This window comes from Urocampus carinirostris, chromosome 7, assembly GCF_059441175.1.
Source record: "Urocampus carinirostris isolate Australia breed hairy pipefish chromosome 7, RoL_Ucar_1.0, whole genome shotgun sequence".
Taxonomy (NCBI): Eukaryota; Metazoa; Chordata; class Actinopteri; order Syngnathiformes; family Syngnathidae; genus Urocampus; species Urocampus carinirostris.
The window spans coordinates 27,189,926-27,210,818 of NC_142355.1; the positions used below are offsets into that span (position 1 = coordinate 27,189,926).

Here is a 20,893-nt window from a genome sequence, read left to right on the forward strand (position 1 = left end):
CATTGTGATTGTAGTTTAATAAAGCGCGTAGTTTTGAGGGGACGTGTCCCCAACAATATTGAGAAATCCTTGTTTTGTCCCCACTAATATAATGTTATCACGCCATGTGCCCACCAATGCCAAGACCGAACCTACACTCTTGATTTTAAGTACAATTTCTGGCAGGACACTCCTAATTGGTGCAAAATTGTATGCATTTATCTTGTCCTCTTGAAACGTTTTTACATTTTGACCCCAATAATAGTGTCCAAACGTATACAAGATACACAAGATTTCCCATTATATTTTGAATTTTCATCGGTCACTAACCTGGTTCTGAAAATAGCTCACTAGTGATGGGTCATTGCGATTTTCTTGGAAATTTGATTTCTAATTGGCAATCACTGACATGATCAGTTTCATGATCAGAGAAAGACACCATCATTTTTCCAAAATCCTTATCAGAAATAGCCTGTAATTTATATATGTAAATCATTTTCCGCCTTTATTCAAGGCATACGTTTTAGTGGTTAATGAAATAAGCGAGCCTATGGTAACTCTACTTCTAATAATTACATAGTAGTAACCTGGTAATAACATAATAAGTGCATCTTTCAAAAATGCATATCAATGGTAATAGTAAAAAGAAGTTGTAGTTAGAGGTGCTTAATTGTAACAGAAAGTTGCTCTTAGCTTCCATAATCTTGCTACCTTCTTCAGTTGATCAATGTGACCTGTCAACAAACATTCATCTCATCTCATTAGCCGTACCGCTTATCCTCATTAGGGTCGCGGGGGGCTGGAGCCCATCCCAGCCATCTCCGGGCAGTGGGCAGGGGACACCCTGAACTGGTTGCCAGCCAGTCGCAAGGCACACAGGGACAGACAGCTCATTCGCTCATTCACACCTAGGGACAATTTAGACCGGCCAATTCACCTGAAATGCATGTTTTTTGGAACGTGGGAGGAAACCGGAGTGCCCGGAGGAAACCCACGCAAGCACGGGGAGAACATACAAACTCTGCACAGGAAGTCTGGAGCTGGATTTGAACCCACGACAGGTTCCCGAGACATGAACTGTGCCGCACAAGCGCTAACCACTGTGCCACCGTGCTGCCCACAAACATTCATAATTTAGAGAAAATTATTCAACAACATAAATCACCATTTTGTTTTCATTTCAGGTGGACGTCTCCGCTCCTCAGGAAGGGCTTCAAGAAAAAGTTGGACCTCACTGACGTTTACAAAGCGCCTTCGTACGACCTCGCTGGCAACCTCTCAGAGCGGCTTGAAAGGTTTGAGCCAGTTTGAAGCTTGAAATCTGATTTTGGACGAAAAAGTAATTTTATTTTAATGTTTTTTTTTTCCAATCGATTTATTATATTTAAATCCAAGGTGCTTTGGAATTCAATTTGTCTCTTTTGCCTCTCGTGCGACCTTTATTCAGTTGTTTACAGTGGCACGGTGGCTTACCTGCAAGCATCCACTTCAAATAAGGGTTGGCATTTGGACGTGCCTGAAGATAAACTGAAGCTGTGTGTGCCAAACAAACATATTTTGGGGGATTTGTGGATATTTGTTGTACAATTTACATTTAATCTTTTTTTATTCAAGTAAGCCCCTACAAACATCTTGATGTTATTTACTCGTAATAAAACAAAATTTCATTTTCCTAAATGAAGCTAGTTTTGGGGGAAACTGTTTATAAGAAATACCTTTTAAATAAAATGTAGTACTATTAATAACATTTAGAAACATTAAAAATATTTTAATATGCTTCAGATTAACAGTCAATTATCTCCTGCTTTAATATGATTCCCTTTTCACAGTCTCATCTTGTTTTCAGTATTTTGTTTGGCTAAGTACCGGTAGTCTAAATCAATCATGGACTGGTTCTGAAATAGATCACATTTGATGGGTCATTGTTGTTTTCTATGATATTTGATTTATAACTAGCATTAGAAATCAATGACATTATCAGTATCCTTAAATACATGAGCAATACTTCCAATTTTTAAAATGAGCTTATTATTTATATATGTTAATAACTAAGTGACCTTAAACAAGGCAAATAGTTTAACCCCACTTTTACCAATTACAACAGGTAATGCACATCAAACCGGTAGCGTAACGTAATGTTTATATATCTACGATGAATGTACAGTAAAATATTACTTGTTGAAAAATTGAAAAGGAAAGATTTAGTTCTTTGAGTTCAATACATTGCAGATGTTTTATTGTATAATAAGTATAAAGATAATGATAAAAATATATATATAACTTGAAGGATTTTTTCTATTAAGGTTTTTTTCGGAACATAAATGTTTTGGTCAATTGTTATGGTAAGGCACAGTATTGGAAAAAAAAGCATAATTAAAATCAAATCAAAGTGTATTTGTATAGATGTATTTGTATAGCACTTTTCTGACAAACTGCAACTGTAGTGCTCTACAAGAACATTTAATCTGCAATAAGAAAATAAAACCCTCCTTTTCCCTTTCAAACAACCCAAACGACAAATAGACAGACACTCACACAAAAGTTAATATAAAAATTAAATATATATCTATTTATCTACCCTGGTCATATCTCTCTAGAGGGGTGACCAACAACAAGACAAACAAATACACAGAAAGTAAAATAAATAATAATACATATACTGTGAACAGTTTTGATAAGGCACAAAGTAACCATGTGAGGAAAGGGACCCGAGGAAGGCTCATCCATACTGTTACAGATTGTGGCAAATGTTAGCAGGAAGAATTTTAAAGCCATGTTCCTATCAGCTAGGTAACCACACCCACCAGAAGGGAGGCTGCTCACATGAGGGAAGACTGAACATTTTGAAGAAACAACTAGAGAAATTAAACATAAAAGTTTGAAATAAAAGCCAAATGTATTACAGTAAAATATGACAGCTCAGCATGAAGACAAATTTGTTGCAAAGCAATCATCTCACATCCACACCAAAGCAAAGGTATGACTTTGAACATTCTGGAGAAGGTCGGTTGCATAATCGAAGCACACTGTGTCCTCGACTCCCTTACACATCCAGCGGGCAGTGCCAGCAAGTGTTTAAAGAGCCGACCTTTAAGAAAAAAAAGAAGAAAAGTAGCACACCGGTGAGTGATTGGCTTCATTATTTTGAGCCGCCAACACAGTAAAAAAAGGCTTCTGGGAACGTGAACTTTATCTTCTATTAGAAGCTGCACATCACTTCACAGGTCCCCCCCAAAAAACACTTGATGAAAGAGCTGCAAGGCAGGGACAAAGTCGTTGGACGCGCAGGAAATGAAAAGTCAAGAAAATGTGCAATTTCTTTGCAGCGCTAGCTTCTTTTCTGGAAGGACTAAAAACACAGACTGTGAACAATCCTGTTTGTCATGGAGATTTGTTTCTTCTTGAAACTGTTCTTCCTTGCTCTTTATCTGTGAGCATATATTGTTTTCTATGGCAGAATAAAAAAATCAAACTGACAATATAAAGAATTTGGGTAAAAATAGCATTCATGTTGAAAACAACGTGCACATCTATCTATCTAAATATGTTATTTTTTGTCAAAATGTTTTTTTTATGAGAATTAGTTTGAGAAGTTTGAATGCATTTTTGCTGCTGTGCTAGAGTAATTAAATCTTCCATCTTTTTAGTACATCGTTACACATTTTCAAAATATGAATTCTCTGATGGAATCTGCTAAAAACTTTATTTGAAAAGACTGACCGGACACAGGAATGTGTAGTTTGTTGTTAAATGGTGTTGAAAACAATTGAAAGAAATACATTAGAACCTTGGGATACGATAATAATTCCTTCTTAAGTGGGGGATTGCAAAGTCAAAATGCTATGTAGAAGGGGAAAGCCCTGGTGCCCCAGATAAAAACATTAAAACAACAAAATAGTAGGTTGGACATATTACTTATGTGTAATACTGTACAGACGCTGCCTTACTTACGAACGAGAAGGTTCCGGACCATCGTTCGTAAGTTGAATTTGTTCGTTAGTTGCTTCAGTGCTATATTTTGTATGGAATGTATGTTTAAGGTTTATATATGTATGTTTAAGGCTTGTATAAGTAACCTGTATTATTTTCTACTAAAAAAATAAACATATCATAAAATAAAGATAAATAAAATAAGTTTAACTTACTTTTGGGAGATGCGCTTCAAGAGGTGCTTCTCCATGGTAAAAAGTGGCCAAAAAAGAAAGCAATCCAACCATTTTCTCAACAGCAACAAGCTTTCTTATTCCACTTTCATTTCAAAAGAAACAGCTCGCCTCTTCTTTACACTTTACACTTTACACCAACCATATTGAATGGATGTACGAGATATTAAGTGATAAAACTGTCAAAGTTCTTTGCGCGCTGGAAATACAGTATAGAATGTTTACACACGAACCACGAAGAGGAAGCGGATTTCCTCTTCGGGGTGGATTCTGGGTGACCTCTCACAGCGCCACACACCGGTAGCGGCGGAAAGAAGCACTACAGTACTGTCGTGTACCCGAAAAAGGTGCACCCAATACAAAATCTAACTAACAGCAATATATGGATATTTTTCGACATCCCTAAAAAAATGTTCGTATCTACCCTTTTTCGTAAGTCGAATGATTGTAAGTAAGGGAGCGTCTGTATATGTGTGTATGATTAGATAACACAATGAATACATATACATGTTAAGGAAATTGTATTTGACCTTTGTTTGATAAGACTTGAGCTGGTACAGTGGAGTATAGATAGATAGATAGATAGATAGATAGATAGATAGATACTTTATTCATCCCCGAAGGGAAATTCACTTGTTAGTAGATGCAAAGGGGAGTAGATAACGGATTAAAATAAAGACTAATCAAAAACTTCTACTTGTGAGGATACGCATAGAATACTTTTTCGCTTTAATAGTCCCCGTAGTCTTAATGATTGTCCCGATCGTCGATTGGTTACAGCCATATTCTGTAGCGAGTGTCACGATACATGTAGTTTCTTTAACGAAATTGCAAAGTTTGATTTCTTTAAAGTCTTTGGGCATGCTAAATAATTTGTTTTTGATGTGGTATGGTAGGGAAAATGCCATATAAAGGGGGAAAAATACATACATTCCAGAATCATAATGTGAAAACATGGGGTCTACTGTACTAACATGACATGGTGTCAAAAGTAGGAGGAAAATACAATAGTATTTCTTGTTTGAGTTCAATTCATGCAGTCTAATGTTTATTTGAACTTTTGTTTTGAAGACAGGAGTAGATGGTTGATTGTGTTTAAATTCAAAACGTACTGTTTTAGTCTGAAAAGCCTGAAAAAATGTGACAATGCGCTAACTTGTTGTTAAATGATCGTCAACAATTTTGAGTATGAATGTCATGCATACACAATGAGAATAAAACTTACTTCAAGAGAAAAATACAATAGCAAAAGCAATAAAAGCTTTCATCCAAGGTTTATGTATAAATCATATTAATAAGTGAAAAAGCATCAAGTGTTTGAGGGACTTATTTAATGAAACAAACTTGTTGATCAAAAAGAAGAAATTACGTTTCACTTTTAACATACTTGGAGAACGAAAGTGAAAGAGATGCGACGGGCCCATTACACTGAACAACACAACAAAGTCCATCCTTAAAACTTCAAATTCTGGGACTCGTTTGGTTTGTTGAGTTCCCAACTCCCCCATTGTTACACTTTAGGTCATCCCTCTTCCTGGCAGTGTAAATCTGCCCAAACACTTTTGTCCTTCTTCCTGTAATCGCACTTGCTGTGCACACTGATGTCCTTCTGTCGTCTTTTTATGCTGTCACTCAGCATGTCGGTCTGCTTCCAAATGAGCCCCGGAGAACAAAGATGCTTCTTTGAAATTTTTTCCCCTCTCGATCTCCCTCTGTTATTACAAGTGTGTTGTAACAAGGACAACACACCTACTTCTAAAATAATTATTTCAAGTTGTACTAAATTGTGAAGGTTTAATGAGTGATGGTTTTTTTTGGGCATTGGACAATTTCTGTTGTATGAAACCATTTACCAAAAACAAAATACTTGTGATTTTGCTTAAGTCCGTTTTCTGCATTTGAACATATTCAGCATCGATTCAAACTGATTTCTGAAGCTTTCTTCGAGAACATAAAGCATGAATATCTGTGTTCACCAACATGGTGCCCTTAAAACATAATAACATAATAACAAAGCAGCTCACCAGTGATAGGTTATTGTCATTTTCTGGGAAATTTGATTTTAAACTGTCATGAGAAATCATTGACATGATCAAAACATTTCTTTCAAATTCTTTTGATAATGAGCTTATAGTTTCTATATGTAAATCCGTCAGTGCCACAAGTCAGATGTGTTAGTGTTTGACTGAACTTGTTCTACCCTATTTCTGAAAATGGCAACCTTGTAATAAAAGAATAAAAGCATTTAAGAACATAGTAATTACATAATAAGTTGTTATTTTAGAAAAGGATCTCAAACTGGAAGCTCTTTGCTAATCGGTTACAAACAAATTAGATCTCAGCTTGAAAAGGCTAGTGACCCATGATGTATACATTAAGCAGACTTACAGGAACTGCTGTGAGTCACAGCTGTCAATCACATTGACATCAGACCACCCCTTTGGAAAAACATATAAATGTTGATGAACGACTATGAAACACTTATCATTTTGCAGAGAATGGGATCGAGAGGTCTCGGCCAAAAAAAAGCCCAGTCTGGTGCGAGCACTGGCACGATGCTTCTTCTGCCCTTTTGCCTTGTACGGGATCCTCTTATACCTCGGGGTGAGCCTTCTTCCCAATATGTACATGTTTTTTTAATTTTATTTTTAATTTGTTTATTCATTCATTCGTTCATTATTTACTTTAAGCCTAGCGAAACCTATTCTGCTCCCTCTTTTCTAATGCTGAGCCAATGTTAAGGGATTAATATGCCAACAGAGGTTAGGGGTTGCGGTTATAAAAAAGAAAAGAAAATATCTTCTACTCATGCTAACAAAATCCAGAGCGTGGGAATACAAAAAAAATATAAAGATGATATCAGTGTTTTGATTTGACAACAATGGTATTGTATTTCTCTGAGTCTGTTTTTTTATCACCAAGGATTACACTTGTTACTATTGAGTAATTGTGTTCAGCATATTGCCTCCCCTAAAATCTACCTACCTACCTACTTACCTACCTACCTACCCACCTACCCTCCTACCCACCTACCCACCTACCCACCCACCCAAAAGCTTTCACTGGTTTACCCCTGCTGCATCATACAGGTGCCCTGCCCATCCCTTAGAACGCGCCTAAACATCCCAGTATCGTTTTACAACACCTCTTCACTCATTCCTACCAACAACAGCTCTAGCTTCCAATATATTTAAACCTCTTTCCTGCAGAACACTCATGAAAAATAATTCACGGCAATCTTTAGTTGGAAAACAATGCTTTAGAAAAAAAATAAAAGGCATCTCTTGCTCGATCCATTTTTCTCATGGCAACAACTGATCATCTTGCGGCAGGAGGCTTCCAAGACGGTGCAACCGCAGCTCCTGGGCCGCATCATCGCATCTTTCGACCCTTTCCACGCACCAGAGCGCAGCCAGGGCTACTTTTTGGCACTCGGCCTCTGCCTTCTCTTCACAGCACGTTTCCTGCTCTTGCAGCCGGCCATCTATGGCCTTCATCACCTGGGCATGCAGATCCGCATTGCCCTCTTTAGCCTCATCTATAAAAAGGTGAGGGTGGTGTGTTTACTTCAATACGATACAAAAAACATTTGGAACTGCAAGTTGACAAAAAAAAATTGCTCAAAACTTAGATCAGGGGTCGGGAACCTTTTTGACTCAAAGAGCTATAAAAGCAAAAAATATTAATTTTATTTTGGGAAAGAGCCACACCATATATTATGAGACAAATTTACTAAATTGCTAAACCCGCGCCCCAGACAAAAGCTTAGTCTTCAGCACATTTATTTTTGATGATTTGATAAAAATGATGAAAAGAGAATAATGCCAGAGCCCCTGTCCCAAAATCAACAAACATACCACTTTAAACTTGTCTCTTTCTTGCAATGACTCAAGATCGGTTAAACTCCTTTTGACCCTTTTTTATCATACATATTGGTTTCAAAACCAGATGCAAGCATTTATTTTGTAAAAACGTCACAACATTCTGAGAATAGGGAGCCTTATGTGCTTACCTTTGGCGAGAGATGGGAAGGAGTGCTTGTACTTTTTGCATAGCTCCACCCATCCCTCCCACTCACCCAATCAAATGACTAAGTTCTCTTCCGGTGTTTTGGCGTATTTACAGTTCTGTGGATTCATCATAAGGTATCTGAACACTGAACACAGATTACATAGTGAACTTTTATATAAAGGATTCTTTAGCGTTGTACAGCTAAAACGAGTTTTTTACCCCATTTTTTGTGTGACACCTTGACTGTAAATTGTAGTGAAAAACGTGCCATATATATACTGCGAAGTAATCATTTGACAGTAAGTTTCGGTTTGGCTTTGCGTGTAGCTTAACAGGATAGACGAATCAAGTTTTGGACAAGATGGAGAAATTTTGCATGCAATCAAATCTGTCTCTGAGCCACAGATACTCGTAGAAAGAGCCATATATGGCTCGCGAGCCATAGGTTCCCGACCCCTGACTTAGATATATCTGTTGAATGGATGATTTGAATCAACTGTACAGAGTTACAGTTATTGCATATTTATTGTGCCTCAAGAAATGGAATCAACAATTTAAAACGCAATTTTCTTATTTCGTGGGGTTGTCTCTGTGTGATATTAAAATTGGTTTGATGACCTAAAACATTTATGAGCAATACAGTTGCAAAAAAAAACACAGAATTCAAGAATGGGGCAAATAGATTTTCATGGCACTGTATACCACAGTAAAAACACCATACATTTTTATTTTAGAATCGCATATCAAAAAGTTAGCCCTTAACGCAACTCACCAAAAAGTATATCTCACCTTCAAAAAAGATGGTGACTCAAGCTTTAACCTTTTTCTTTTTATCTTGTTTAGACCCTGAAACTCTCTAGTCGAGTCTTGGATAAAATTAGCACTAGCCAGCTGGTGAGCCTGATGTCGGCTCACCTCAACAAGCTTGATGAGGTGAGTACAGTGGAAATACAGCCTTCTTTTTATCATATTGAGGAGTTGAGGTTAAAACTAGATACAATTGTTATAACCAAGGTAGGGTCAGGTTAGTCGAAGTTTGATAATAAACCATAAGTTATTATGTATCAGAAGCGAAAGCCTGCATCTGCCAATGATGCAACAACACAGTTGCGGGACTGAAGTCAAAGATGTCTCGGCTAGGCGTTGAATGTAGAAGCGATCTGAAACTCGCTTACAGACAATTAGCGCCTGCATTCAATATGGTTGTTCAAGGGATCAGTGTACGGTATGTGGTTAAAGGGGGGCACACATGGAGGGAGGTGAGAGGTCATGAACCTGGTCATGCTGCTGTGGAAGAGTTTATATATTTTCACACCAATACTGCACTTGGACTTCTAGGAAGAAGTTTAGTGTTACTTGTAGTACATTTTAAAAACATTTTGTACTGTGCACCAGAATAAAAAGCTTGACTGGTCATATGTGGCCTGCGGGGTGTAGTTTACCCAACCATGGTCTTTCATTAAACTATTTTACACAACACAAATTTATCCAAGATCGGGGTATTTCCATGAACACTGTATAAAATAATCCATTCATTAAAAAAAAAGAATAATCGAACCTCATGCTTAAGTATGTTAAGTTAAAGCAGGTATTCTACCACCTTGCTGGACAGGTTTGGGGAGTCACGGAATACATGTCACGTAATTAGGATACAAAAAAATGTAATTGTATTTTGGTACAGTTATAGAAAATAAGACGTAATCAAAATACAGGTACGTTTAGCTAAAAGAGGGATTACTTCGCAGGATTACAAATTCACGAACTGTGTAACAATATCAATCAGTGATATGAGATATACAGAGATAGATTGGGTTTACATACGATATGCGCCAGCCGCATCTGTTGCGCGGAACTTACAGACGGCACCTTATCCACCAACAGGGTTGGGTAGGGTTACTTTAACTGGATTACTTTCAATTACTTTTGGATTACTCCAATACCAAATATGCTAATAAAAGACAAAAGAAACTCAATATGAATAAAATTATGACTCACAACACGTGGTAAGCTTTCCCTCCTGACTGTGGTCTCTTTGATCTCCAGGCAAAACTAACATAAAATGCGACAGAAACAAAATGAAAATAAATCCAAACAGCTTGCCAACATCATTTTTGCCGTTCCATGTATTCCGTTACTCCCCAAGCCTGCACAAAATGTAGTCATTTTATTCATATTTAGTTTCCTTTGTCTTTTATTAGCATATTTGGTATTGGAGTAATCCAAAAGTAATTGAAAGTAATCCAGTTAAAGTAACCCTACCCAACCCTCTCCACCAACCAATGTTTTTCAGACTGTGTTCTGAGAAAAGGCACTTCTCTTTTTGTCTGTGTTTTATTACTCCTTCAATTTAGCACTCCCTCTGTTTAATTGGTGCATGCCTGCAGTTTTGTGAGGCTGCGCGCATTGGGCACTAGGCATAGAAGTTGCTCGCTAGTGATGCATTTCGGGACATTTAGTATAAAGAAGTACTCAAAGTATTCAAAAATACTGAAAGCACAAATAATTACTGAAAACCTCAAAGGTTTTTTTTAAAAAGTACCGAAAATCACTTAAATTTACTGAAAAACACAGATAGGAACTTAACATTTGATTGATTATCTTCTTTTTGTATTTTGCAGTTAATTGTTGTTAAAATCTACTATTTGATCACTGTATTGTTATTTTGTTAGAATGATTTACTAGTAAATTTGAATACTTTCAAGAGATTTGGCATCCTCACTTACAACAAGTAAAAAACATTTTGTGTGTTTAAAACAAATTGGTTCATAATGTTATGCTAGTAAACTGAATCAGAGTATTACTTGACTGCCATTTGAAAAAGAAAGTTTTACTTTTGCCTAATAAACTATGCTACAAGGTTACAATTTTAGCACTTTTTGTAGGACTACAAGCAAACTACCTAACCTTATTTTCCTCCAATTTTTTTCAGGCTTAAATTGTTAATTTTTTCAAACAAAATTTCATTATTTAAATTCTATTGTTTATTTTGTCTTTTATTAGCATATTTAGTATTGGAGTAATCCAAAATAATAATAATCCAGTTGGATTACTTTAATATTATAGTATTCAGATTACGTTACTGATTACATTTTTTCAACAGAAAACTAGTAACTGTATTAGATTACATTTTTGAAATAACCTTCCTAACCTTGTTGGGTGAGATCTCACTATGCTTCTCTCCTGTGCATTCATAGAGTCTGGGCCTGGCACACTTTGTGTGGATCACACCCCTGCAGTGCATCCTGTGCGTGGGCTTGATCTGGGAACTGATCGAAGTAAACGGCTTTTGCGCCCTGGCAGCTCTCACGCTACTCGGCATTGTCCAGGCCTGCCTTGCTCAGAAGATGGGACCTCACCGGTAGGATAAAAACATTTGAAAAAACCCTACAACATCGCTTGAATCACGTTTTTATTTCGTCCTGTTTTTATAGCCCTTGAAAGAATTCCCTAAGAGTGATTAGAATTTGAACATGTTCACCATATTTTTATTTATATAGATAATCTCTTTTTAACCTTTTTTCATTAGTGTACACCTAATGAAATATTTTTCTGTCAACTGCCCACCAATCCATGCGTCAGAGACAAACTTTGACATCACACACGTTCCCAAAATGAATAAATGCATTAATCAATAATGCAGGTGATAATAATTTATTATTATTGGCTTTATTTACATGAACAGCTTTACTTATTTTTATTGTCTTTACACTTTTTTTCCCCTAAAAACAGAAAGGTAAGATTATTTTCTCGTTATAAGAATCTTTCTTATAATTTTGCCTTTATTTATTTTTCACATTTTCAATTTATTTCAATAGAAATCGCCAGATGATAATTTTACTCATTTGAATTATTGTTTTTTTTTATCTACCAATATTTCAACTTGTTTCTCTAGAATGTTTGTGCTACTTATTTTTGAATTATTTTATACTGTAAGGTATTTTCAAACTAGAGAAAACAATGAAAACCTTTTTATATGTTTTTGCTTAATATTGTTTAAAAAGTTGTTTTTCCTAATTTAAAAAAGTAATAAACCATTTTACCTGGAGTTAATATAAAATAAGTAAGAAACATTATTATTTTTTTAATTGTTGGAGTTAAAATAGAAAAAAGATAGTAATTTCTAGTGAAATGACTTTGAAAAGTAAAAACAAAATAAAATATAGTAAAATACAAAAATGGACTTTTTAAGTATTTATTTTATAGAAAACATAGAAAAATAATACTTAAAATGAGTAGAATTGTGAAAACGAATATAAAAGAAAAGTTTCATGTTCTTTAATTCAAAAAGGATGAAATATTTATTGATCATAACTTATTTAAGTAATTGGTTTTATAGAAGAGTATGTACATATTTCTTAAAAATGAAGACCCATATGACATAATTGCGTGTTATTTAGTAAAATTGTTTTAATTTCAAAAGGTCATGTCAAGAATATTTTAAAATTTGGCAAGCCATGTATGGAAAATGTATTTTTTTGAAAATGTACTTACTTCCTAGAGTAAAGCGAGCAGGAATGATCAACCGCCGCCTGGCGCTTACTTCAGAGATTGTGGAAAACATCCATTCAGTGAAAGCGTACGGATGGGAGGAGGTGATGGAGACCATCATCAAGAACATTAGGCAGTAAGAGAGCAAAACAAAGATTTAGTTTGTTTACTCCTCACAGCATTCACCACTTGAGTTTACTTTGGTAATTAATGCGTGTGCAGTATATGATATATGATTTCCTTTATAATTAACAGTTTCTACTATTCAGCTAACAGAAATGGGTATTGGTCCTCTCTCTGATCAGGGATGAGGTGACACTGACAAGGAAAATAGGCTCCCTGCGCTACTTCTACAGCGCCGCCTATTTTTTCTCGGCCATCCTCGTGATCGTGTCCGCCATTGTGCCACACGCGCTGGGCAAAGGCATCATACTGCGTCGTATATTCACCACCGCCTCCTACTGCATGGTACTGCGCATGACTCTCACTCGCCAGCTGCCCGGCTCCATCCAGATGTGGTACGACACGCTGGCGCTGGTCAGCAAGATTGAGGTGAGGTGGGCTCACTTTCGTCAGTGATCCCTAATTTGACAAAGATATAGAATTGTAGCTTCATAGCAGTCTCGTTTTTCTAATCCTGTCAAGGATTTCTTGATGAAGGAGGAGTACCGCGTCCTGGAATACAACCTAACCACCACTGAATTAGAACTCATCAATGTATCTGCTTCCTGGGACGAGGTAATACACCTGTGGGTTAAAGGGTTATGATTACTTTGTTATTGTCATAGTTAGGGTGTTAGGTTTGCTAAAAAAATTGTTTGTTTTCTGAACAACATAGAAGGCCGTGCACGTTGAAAACAGCAAAGCAAAGTTGTGACAATTTCTCACAGCAATGAAAAGTATTCAAAAGAGCTGAAAGCACTGAAAACTGCTGAAACAACTAAACACTACTAAAAAGCATTAAAAAGTATTCAAAGGTTTCGAAAATACTGTGAAGCATTGAAAATGTATCAAATAATCCAGAAAAAATGGAAGTAACTACATTACAATCACTCACAGAAATTCAATCACATGTACATACACCAGTAATTCTGCTTAACATCACTAGTGATGAGACAATGAGAATAATGTTATTATGAGACAGTTGTGGCAAGCGCCCTCTTCCATGCGACAGCGTGTTGGGGAGGCAGCGTCAAGAAGAAGGATGCCTCTCGTCTCAAAAAACTGGCTAGGAAAGCGAGCTCTGTTGTGGGCAAAGAGCTGGACAGCCTAACAACAGAAGCTGAGAGACGGGCACTGGAAAAGCTGCGGTCAATCATGGACAATCCATCGCATCCACTAAACAGCATTATCTCAAGACAGAAGAGCAGTTTCAGCGACAGACTGCTGTCACTGTATTGTACTTCGGACAGACTGAAGAGATCTTTTCTTCCTCATGCCATGAGGCTCTTTAACTCTACCCGGCAGAGTAAAAGCCCACAGTAAACCACACCACCTACATTGCATATTACCGAATCTTATTGCAATATGTATTCTGTGTAGCACTATTTAGATATTCTATATAACACGCTACAGTGGGCATTTGCACGTCCCACTGGGTATTTGTATATTGTATTCTTTTTGCTTTATTATTGTATTGTTCTCAGCTCAGGGATGCTGCTGGAAATGTGAATTTCCCTTCGGGGATGAATAAAGTATCTATCTATCTATCTATCTATCTATCTATCTATCTATCTATCTATCTATTGGGATTTTCTTTTGGGCTAGTGTACGGAAGTAACGTGTTTTATGTCTGTAGGGCATCGTGGAACTCTTTGAGAAAATCAAGCAAGAGAATAAAGCCAGCGGTCATCCCAACGGCGGCCTCTTTTTTACCAACCTCTACGTGACACCCGTGCTGAAAAACATCAGCCTCAACGTGGAGAAGGGAAAGATGTTGGCGGTAGCCGGATCTACTGGATCCGGGAAGGTGGGCTTCTTTCTGGAAACAATCTACCATCTGTTTTATATGAATATTGATGATAATGCAATGATTAGCACATGTTCTTGTTCCAAAATTTGAGGACCAATAAGCGATGTTTTTTTTCCATACAGAGTTCACTTCTCATGATGATCCTGGGTGAGCTGATGCCGTCCGAGGGTAAAATCCGGCACAGCGGGCGCGTTTCCTTCTCCTCGCAGACCTCCTGGATTATGCCGGGCACAATCCGCGACAACATCCTCTTCGGCCTCACCTATGATGAGTACCGATACACCTCCGTCATCAAGGCCTGCCAGCTAGAGGAGGTAACGGTTTTACGCCTGAAACTTGAGAGGTTTATTTATCACTTTGCAAAGGTTCATATACATTAGACCCCCAGAATACGGCATATGGTGTTTTCGGGTTATGATGTGGAATATAATGTTTTTTTGCCCTTTAGTTGTGATATTAGCCCCACATTAGAGGTAAGATCGGGCCTGAAAAATTCAGCCCGACCCGAGTCAAGGGTCTATAAACCCGAACCTGCCCAAACCCGATGGATTACCTTGATTTGAAAACTGAGCCCGAAATAAATCTGAAGCTTTAATTCACCGCCAAAGTAAACACGAAGCTTTACTTCGGCCATGCGAACTGTGCTTTTCGGCTGAACTAAGCAGCTTGGGGTTTACTTGGGGCCGAGTCCCTAAAATCAAGGGTGCACTGCAAGTGCCTGGGCCGTTTTGGCGCCGGAGTGCGCATTACGGTGACGTGCAGTAAACAAGAGTGAAACTGAACAAATTGGCACCGAAAACAAAATCATATTCTGCAGATTAAAAGGGGCAAATGGTGAAATATTTGACCGAAAAGCATAAAGAATTTTTGTAAAGATTGTAAGCTATTGGCAAGAAGCGGAAATGACGTCTGACATGAGGGAGGTGGAGGGGGGAGGAAGCGGCGCGTCTTTCAGCCCAACACCGAGGATGAATATTTTTTGGGATTAAGTAATTTAAAAGAGAGTTAAATTACTAGTTCGGTTGGCATGTTCTTTATCCAAACAATTACTTGCATGCTGTGCAGATCCTCCATTAAGGGGAAGATAAATAAAAAATGTCGAGAGAGAATTCCGGCAGGACCGACTTAATGATTGACATCGTAAGCTCAAATTTCGCTCCTGTGTCAGGTTCAGGCCTCGGCCCAAGATCTTACCTCTACCCCACATCTACATCAAAGGATTTCACGTGCCCAATAATTTATATCTTTAAGATGCCTGTTTGCTCTTTTTCGACGTCATAGAAAATGTTGGCCTGCTATGTGTTTGCGCCACGGCATTAGGAAAATACAATGCTACCTCCCACAATCTTTTTTCTCTCTTCGCTCCATCGTGTGTGCTTTGTAAAGACTTGGTAAAATAGCAGTACATATCTGTATTTTTGAACTGAATTTATTGATATTGGTCCAAAGCTTGAGGTGATGCTAAATGGAAAAGTAAAAACATGATAAGCATGCAACCAAATTAGCGATCGTCAAAAAATACCATAATGTAATAATTATATAAATAGAATGTAATCTGATCAGATGCACGTATTTTACATATGAATCGTATTTACTGTTTATTATTTTGATAATATAATCTTTTTATCTGGGGTACCGTAGCTACTTACCATATGTTTCTATCCCTCTCTATTCAGTAATCTCACCTTGCAGTCCCCACCTCAGAACAGATTAATATCATATCCCGGGGGTCTACTGTATTCAAATTTTTCTGAACATTTTTTCACCTTTAGCGGTAAGAATGGAGGTGTGGCACTCTTTATGTTGCTGTTTGGAACTTCTGGAAAGCTTAAGAAATCTTGTAATCTCCCCAAACATGAGATTAGTGCACGCACGTACACTTTCATAAGCTTGATTGTTGAATGAAGGCCCCCTCCGAGGAATCAGGTCCACTCTGTTACCATGGAAACGTGCAGTTCTGTCACTGGGATGTAATGTGAGCCTCTCACTTCTCAATAATGGAGGGGACAACATCGGAGACACAAACTAGAAGTGAACACTGTGGTTTGTTCAATGATGATGTCCGCTAATATGGATTTGATTTATAATTAGAATTGTAATTGTGTTATAGTGATTCTGGGATGGCTAAAAATGAAATGAAATAATAAAATGTACTCGAATCCTCTTTAATTTAAGAAAATGAGACAAACAAAAATCTATTGTAACTTTATCCTATGATTATGAGTATGGATGTTAATAGGGGGACTGTATGAGAGCGTGATTGTGCCGACTGTGTTGTATGGTGCAGAGACTTCGAGCCTGAACGCAGATTTAAGAAGGAAATTAAATGTTTTTTAGATGAATTGTTTGAGGAGTTTGTTAGGAGTGACAAGATTGGATAGATTGAGAAATGAAATTGTGAGAGACAGAACTGTAGTAGTCGTGGAACTGAGCAAGCGTGTGGAGAAGAGAGTACTCTGGTGGTTTGGACACATGGAGAGGATGGATGAGGAGCGAATGTTGAAGAAGATCTACAGAGCAGAAGTAAATGGAAGGGGAATAAGAGGAAGGCCGCGATTTATGTGGATGGATGGTGTTATGAGTGCACTGTAGGGAAGAGGTCTAAATGTAGGGGAAGCTAGAGCTCTTGTTGGTGATAGGAATGAGTGGAGAGGTGTTGTGAAAGGATAGTGGGATGTTTGGACGTGGGCACCCATAAGATGTGGCAGGGGTAAACCAGTGAAAGCTGTCGGGCCCTGCTGTTGAACAAAAGAGTATGTTGTTTCACCCTGACCTGAGTGACATGGCCGCCTTCTTGTGTCCCGTTTCATCTGGAGGGACGAAAGCATGACCAACTTAGGTGCCGAGGTGCCTAACTTGTTTGGGCATTTGGGTTGGCCATGGTGCAAAGATTTTTGTGTGTGTTTTTTGCTATGTTTTCCCTTTTTTATTTTCTTTGTTATTGTATCTGTTTGTCATGCTGTCGGCCACCCCTTTTGAGGGATATGACCAAGGTAAATGGATAGATATATATTTCATTTTGTCTTTTTCAGTGTGACTGTGTTTGATTCTTCCTTTATTTCTTTCTTTCTTGCTTTCTAACTTCTTGCTTTCTTGCTTTCTTTCTTTGTTGCTTACTTTCTTTCTTTCTCTCCTTTGTTATTTCCTTCTTTCTTTTTTCTTTCTTTTTTCTTACTTTCTTTCTTTCTTTTGTTTGTTCTTTTATTCGTTCTTCCTTTCTTTAGTTCTTTATTTCTTTCTTTCTTACACACTTTTTTCTTTTTCTTACTCTGTTTTGTCTTTATTCCTTTCACTCTTTCTAATACTCTTTTTACTCTTTCTTACACTCTTTTGTTATTTCATTCTTTCTTTCTTACATACTTTGATTCTTCCCTCTTTCCTTCCCTCCTTAAATATTTTTTCCTTATTTGTTTTTTTCTTTTTTAGTACTTCCTTTGATTCCTTTTGTTTTATTATTTCTGTCTTTCACTCGTTCTTTAATTTTCTGTGTTTCTATCATAATTAAAAAAGCAACATAAAGAAATTAAAAGTTATCAACCAAAACCAACATAATCCCAAACTTCCATACAGCAAACACACTTTTGCAAATATCCAGGAAAGAATAAATATTGATAAAACTAGGTAGATGCATTAAAAAGAAAAAGTCTCACCAAAGTAGACATACCAAAAAACACAGGTAAGAAAATGATGTATGTATAAAATATGTGTCTGTGTCACAACTTAAGTTTTTTTTTGTATTCACTCTATCAACCTAAATGTGTGTGAATATAGTTTTTGCTAACACAGAATGATGTTACTCCTATCAGGTTTCATGATTCTTCTTGGGTAATTTGTATCTACACATTAGCTTTTTTCGTTTGTTATGACACGATTAAATCAGTACGAGTTGTTTTGGCTTATAAGATTACTTGCGCCGCGTGTCGCTGAGTGCACTTTAAGATGTTTTGCTCTCAACACTTTTTGTTGCCACAGCAAACAAACACAGTGTGCACTATCTACACTGGCGGCCACCGGCGGCCATCTTGTTCCCTCTCGATTGCAACAAAAAAAAACAAATGCAAACGAAACACGTGCCAGCCGTTTGACGACACGTCAAAAGTGATAACTCCGTTTTTTTGTATTTTTTTTCTTGCATAAATCATGTTTGATAAGACATGTTTGTGTGGGTTTTCGGGAAAATACAAGAGAGAAAAGAAAGTGAAAGTGAGTGGCAGTAGCTCTTATATGTCGAAGTGTCCTCGGGCAAGACACTGAATCCCTAATGCCCCCGATAGCAAGTAGTTGCCTTTCATGGCTGACGCTACTATCGGTTAGTTAGTGGTAAAAGGGAAAAGTGTAAAGCACATTGTAAAGCGCTTAGGGAGCTCTTCATTGACTTGAAAAGGGCTATATAAATGCAGACCATTTAAAAGACGCAACATGTCAACCATGACTGAAATTCCTGCCTATTGTCGCCCCTTGAAAGCAGCAGAAAGACCACCATAGGTGGTCCCTCATATTATGAACTCCTAAAAGCCAGCTGCTTTCGGCTCGCTACAACGGGTCAGGTGCAATCGACATTTCGTTCTGTGTACATTGTTACACAGAATGACAATACAAGGAAATTATTATTATTATTATTATTATTATTTTCTTTTGTTTATAAGTGTGATAACAAGTTGTTAAACCCTCTCTTAACTTCCTCATGTGATGCCTTCAGGAGTCAGGAGCTTCTGTTTCCAAAAGGTAGGACCTTTCATCCACGATCACAACTCTCCACGTCATCATCACATTATCAGTGTTGTCCTCACCCCCGAAAAATCACTATGGAAGTTTTGCACGGCATCGTCACATGTTGCGCTTTTCTGTTCCCATAAACACGGTCTTGTTGATGCATTTGATGGTTTCACACACTGTTTACATTCCAGCACTGTCCCGTTCTGATAAAATGAACAAAGTATCTCCCCAAAAACTGTTTGTTCTCGGTCATTTCATGATTCTAATCAAATGTCGGTGATGTCATGTGCTCCTGTAGGACTTTGCCTTGTTGCCAGACAAGGACAAGACACCGCTGGGCGAAGGGGGCGTCACCCTCAGCGGCGGGCAGAGAGCTCGGCTGGGCCTGGCCAGGTATATAATGTCGTTTTGCAGCTTTAAGTTATTTTTTTTTATAAAAACTTGACCAGGCCGATTACAATACTCTCATTTTAACAGTTGAAACCAAGAGCCATATAAGAACATTTATAGGAAAATACTTTTCAGTTGTGGTGCATGACATACAGTTTTTTTACTTTGGTAAAAAGCGAAAATACAATGGAGAAAAAAAATGACTTAGTTGAAAGTATCTAAACTAAGTAAAAGTAGAAAAGTTCTCAATCTGAATCCCTCACTATGTTTGAGAAAAAGTTTAGAAATACTGTATTACAAAAATATGAATGAGGTTTAAATTAGAAAGTTTGTGTATGTTGTATATATGTATGTTTTTGGAAATTTAAGCAGGTTCATTATATATTCTTTGTTCTTCTCATGGACATGTCAATGATGATTGCACAAAATTGCAAAACTAAAAAAACATCTCTTTTATCATCTTATATTTACATTATAGAATTGTATATGGTCAATAAGGCACGTTGGCGCAGGAGTTAGCGCCCAGCCCCAACGTGTGAAGTTTCCAGGCTTCAAATCCAGCTACGGAGTTTGCATTTTCTCCTTGTGCCTGGCACTCCGGTTTAATCCCACATTCCAAAAACATGCATGTCAGGTTAATTGGCCAGTCCAAATTGTCCCAAGGTGTGAGTGAGCGAGTGAGTTGTCTGTCTCTGTGAGCCCTGCCCACTGCCCAAAGATGGCTGGGATGGGCCCAAGCACCCACGCGACCCTTGTGAGGATAAGCGGCGAGAAAAACAGGAGGACGGATGTTCAATCAATAAATCAATAGGAAGGAATGGAACCATAGTAAAATTATTGATAAAAATTCAATCATACATGTTTTAAATCAACAATCAAAGCTTAAAAAGCTCTCTTATTTTTATTACTGTTTTAAATGCCTCTAATGTTATTGAAGTCAAGGAAATAACTCTTTGTGAGTCCCAATTCGTGGAGAGATGTTAAGGTGAATTGTGAAAGGAAAAGCTCTCGATTTATCGGTCGATCTATGTTCCTACCCTCACATATGGTAATGAAATGTGGGTCATGACCGAAAGAACTAGATCCCAGATAAAAGCAGCTGAAATTAGTCTTTCCTGCAGGGTGGCTGGGCTCTCCCTTAGAGATAAGGTGACAAGCTTGGTCATACTGGAGG

The 20,893-nt window shown here is 37.5% G+C and overlaps 1 protein-coding gene across 1 annotated transcript in view; it reads left to right on the plus strand.

Annotated features, from left to right (window-relative positions):
- cftr (CF transmembrane conductance regulator) overlaps positions 1-20,893 on the plus strand; it is a 45,036-nt gene that overhangs the window by 2,080 nt on the left and 22,063 nt on the right. The window contains exons 2-12 of the mRNA XM_088340411.1: positions 1,164-1,274; positions 6,638-6,746; positions 7,475-7,690; positions 8,997-9,086; positions 11,348-11,511; positions 12,652-12,777; positions 12,947-13,193; positions 13,287-13,379; positions 14,440-14,610; positions 14,736-14,927; positions 19,628-19,722. Coding sequence (XP_088196537.1) covers positions 1,164-1,274; positions 6,638-6,746; positions 7,475-7,690; positions 8,997-9,086; positions 11,348-11,511; positions 12,652-12,777; positions 12,947-13,193; positions 13,287-13,379; positions 14,440-14,610; positions 14,736-14,927; positions 19,628-19,722 — 1,614 coding nt within the window. The remainder of the gene's footprint in view (positions 1-1,163; positions 1,275-6,637; positions 6,747-7,474; positions 7,691-8,996; positions 9,087-11,347; positions 11,512-12,651; positions 12,778-12,946; positions 13,194-13,286; positions 13,380-14,439; positions 14,611-14,735; positions 14,928-19,627; positions 19,723-20,893) is intronic.